A 3,389-nucleotide genomic window follows, 5' to 3' on the forward strand; every position below is an offset into this window, starting at 1 on the left:
TTTCAAGAAACATCGTGCAAAATTAGATTTCGCTCCTAAACGTTCCTCTATGAGGAAGCAATGTGCAAATTTTTTCTCTCTTTTTCTACTATCTCCTCTCCTCTTATTTCCCCCCTCTCTCTCCTCCTTTCCACCTCCTCTATCTTCCACCCCTTTTCGTCATAAAAGTCCCTTCTTTCCCTCTCCCATTCCCCTCTTACCTCCCCCTTTTTCGCTCTCTCTCTCCACTCCTCCCAACACCACTTTTCTATCTCTCCTCCTCTTCCCTCCCCTAGCTTCCTTTCATATCCCCATGCTCTCAACCCTGCCTTCCCTCTTATCTTCTCTCTCATCAGTTCTTCTCTTACCATATATCCCGGCGTATTCCAACCTACTCCTATTATCCATCTCAAATACCTGTCCTGTAATCTCTCCACCTCTTCCCTTTCTCTCCACCCCCATATCTCCACCCCGTAACTCACCACCGTCCATACCAGCTTATCAAACAACGATATTCTCCTTGCCCAATCGTTCCCAAATTTTCTTTTCCCTATCCCCCATACTTCCCTCATTACCACCGCCCCCCTTCTTACCCTCTCTTTTATTTGTTCCGTGCACTTCCCATTTGCCATAATCATGTACCCCAAATATTTATACTTCCTCACCTCCTCTAATTCCCTCCCTTTCCATCTCCAGCTCACCTTTTTCCATCTTCCACCTCCTTTCCTGCATCTCATTATCTTCGTCTTCTCTACGTTCACCTCTAACCCCTTCTCCTCCATGTATTCCTCTAACCTTTTTATCATCCTAGTCATTCCCCCCTCACTCTCTGCCACCACTGCTATATCATCCGCATATGCCAATGTCCATACTTTCCTTCCTCCCACTTTTACCCCCCCCCCCATCCTTCTCTCTCCAATATCTCGTCCATGTCTGCTAACATTAATGTGAACAGACATGGACTCAGCGGGCACCCCTGCCTTACTCCCCTTCCTGTCCAGAAACTCCTCCCCTCTTTCTCCTCTACCCTTACCTTGCACTCCGTCTCCCTCAGGATCTCCTCGCTTCTTTCTATTAGTCCTTCACTTACCCCTCTTTTCCTCATACTTTCTACTAAGATTTCTCTGTTTACCGAGTCAAAGGCTGCTTTCAAGTCCATGAACATCACCACCATCTTCCCATCTTTCTCTTCAATCTTCTTGTTTATCATATAGTTCAGTCCGTATATTTGCCCCACTGTCCCCCTGCCCTCCCTAAACCCTGCTTGACTCGGCGGCAGCATCCTCTTATATTCCACTTCCTTTCTCAGCCTGTTCTCTACCATCATTGCATATATTTTATATGCTGTCTGTGTCAGAGTTATCCCTCTATAATCCTCCGCCTTCTTTCCTTTTCCTTTTTTCCATATCGGCACTATCACCCCCTCCCACCATTCCTTCGGCCAGTCCTCTCCCTTCCACACCCTCTTGCATATTTCCCATAGCCAACTCCTCACCTCTTCTCCCCCATATTTCCATGCCTCGTTTACTATTCCATCTCCTCCTGCTGCTTTCCTGTCCTTCAGCCTTCTTATTGCCCCCTCCATCTCCTCTCTGCTTAGTTCCTCTTCCTCCTCCTCCTCTTTTTTTCTTCTTTCCCCCTTTCCTCTAACCCTCCAATCCACCCCTCCTAACATTTCTTTAAAATACCCTTCCCATTCCTCCATTTTAATTCCCTGCTCTATCCCCCTTCTTCCCCCCTTTCCCTTCTTACCACCTCCCATACCTGTCTTTCTGTTCTAATCCCTTCTATCTCCCTCTCCCACTCTTCCCTTTCTTTCTTTTTCTTTTCCTCACACACTCTTCTGAACTCCCTTCTACTTTTCCTATATTTATCTCTATCACCCCCTCTTCTTTTCCATTCCCTCAGTTCCCTTTTAGCTTCCTCTTTCCTCTCTTTACATTCTTCATCCCACCATCCTTTCTTTCTCCTCCCTCCTCCCAACTCCTTTTCTACCCTTTTCACTGCTTCACCCACTCTTTCCTTTATTCTCTCCCCCTTTCACTCCTCCCCTACCGTTCCCCCTCCCCTTCTCGCCTCCCACAGTATTCCCTAAATCTTCTCCCTTCTTCTGTCCAAATCCCTCTTCCTCCTCCTTTTCCTCCCCTTTTCTTTCTCCTTCCTTTCCTTCCTTCTCCTTCTATCCAGACTACCAGTGGTTGATGGTCTGAGTCTGTCTTTTCCTCTACTTCCATCCTCCTCACCTTCCTTCTCGTCTCCCTATCCCCTATTACATAGTCTATGACCGTTCCCTCTCTTCCTCCCGTGAAAGTCCACTCCCTTTCCTCATCTCCTTCCACATTCCCATTCATTATAGACCATCCTCTTTCCTCCAAAAAGCTACACAGTTTCCTTCCCTCCTTATTACATTTTTCATCTCTTGACTTTCTCTCCTTTTCCCTGCCTTCTGTCCCCTCCTCCCCTACCTTTCCTCCTTTCCTTCCTGTCCTTGCATAAGTCTCCACCTATCAACACCCTCACCCCTTCTTCTCTCTTCTCCATCCATCCCTTCAACTTCTCTAACTTCTTTTCCAGATCTTTATTTACATACACCCCTATTATTCTCCACCAGTCTCTGCCTAATTTCACCTTCATACCTATCATACCTTCCTCCTCCTCCTCCTCTCCCCCTGTTTCCATCTCAATTTCTTCTCTTCTTCCCATTACCATTCCCCCCATCGCTCTTCCTTTCTTATTTCTTTTCCCGGCCTCTTGCATTTCCCATATGTATCCTTTTGGCATTCTCCTTCTTATCTCCTCCCATCCCTTCTTTTGCACCCACGTCTCACTCATCACTATTATGTCCCACTTTCCTATTCCCTCCCAGAACTCCTTGCCCTTGCTTTCTAACCCCGCCACATTCCAAAAACCTACTTTATATTCCTCCCTCCCTCTGTCTCTATCTTCTACTCTCCTTTGCCTTTTCCTTCTCCCCCCTTCCTTTCCTTCTTCCTCCCCTCCCGTTCTCTCCTTCTCTAAAACCCCTCCTCTCTCCTCTCCCTTATCGCCCCTGCCCCCTGCTCCAATTTCAATTCCTCCCTTTCTTCATCCCATCTCCACATTTCTTCATCTATCCACATCTTCATATACCCGATTCTCACTTTACGCCCTTCTCTTCTTTTCCTCTTTGCCTCCCTCCTAATCAACCACTCTGCTCTTCTTTCTTTCTCCGTCAAATCATCCTTGATCCATTCTGTCCTATCCTTCAGGTTCTTTTTCCCTCTCATCACCTCTATTTTATCCCCTATATTCGCGAACCTCACTAACACCATTTCCTTCCCCTCCTCATTCTTTCTACCTATCCTCCTTATATCTTCTATCTTCGCCTTCGCACCCGTTTCTTCAATGATTGCCTCTACCTCCTCTCTTAA

General features: G+C 46.7%; 1 protein-coding gene across 1 annotated transcript; it reads right to left on the reverse strand.

Annotated features, from left to right (window-relative positions):
• Positions 1-1,012: 1,012 nt before the first annotated feature.
• Positions 1,013-1,684, reverse strand: LOC105567363 (the record flags this gene model as incomplete). Its single annotated transcript, XM_012022191.1, has 1 exon — positions 1,013-1,684. A coding segment is annotated over exon 1 (672 nt), but the record flags the coding sequence as incomplete, so codon positions are not given.
• Between the last annotated feature and the right edge of the window lie 1,705 nt (positions 1,685-3,389).

Source organism: Vollenhovia emeryi, unplaced genomic scaffold (genome assembly GCF_000949405.1).
Source record: "Vollenhovia emeryi isolate VEMERY1.0 unplaced genomic scaffold, V.emery_V1.0 DF942892.1, whole genome shotgun sequence".
In the NCBI taxonomy this organism is placed as follows: domain Eukaryota; kingdom Metazoa; phylum Arthropoda; class Insecta; order Hymenoptera; family Formicidae; genus Vollenhovia; species Vollenhovia emeryi.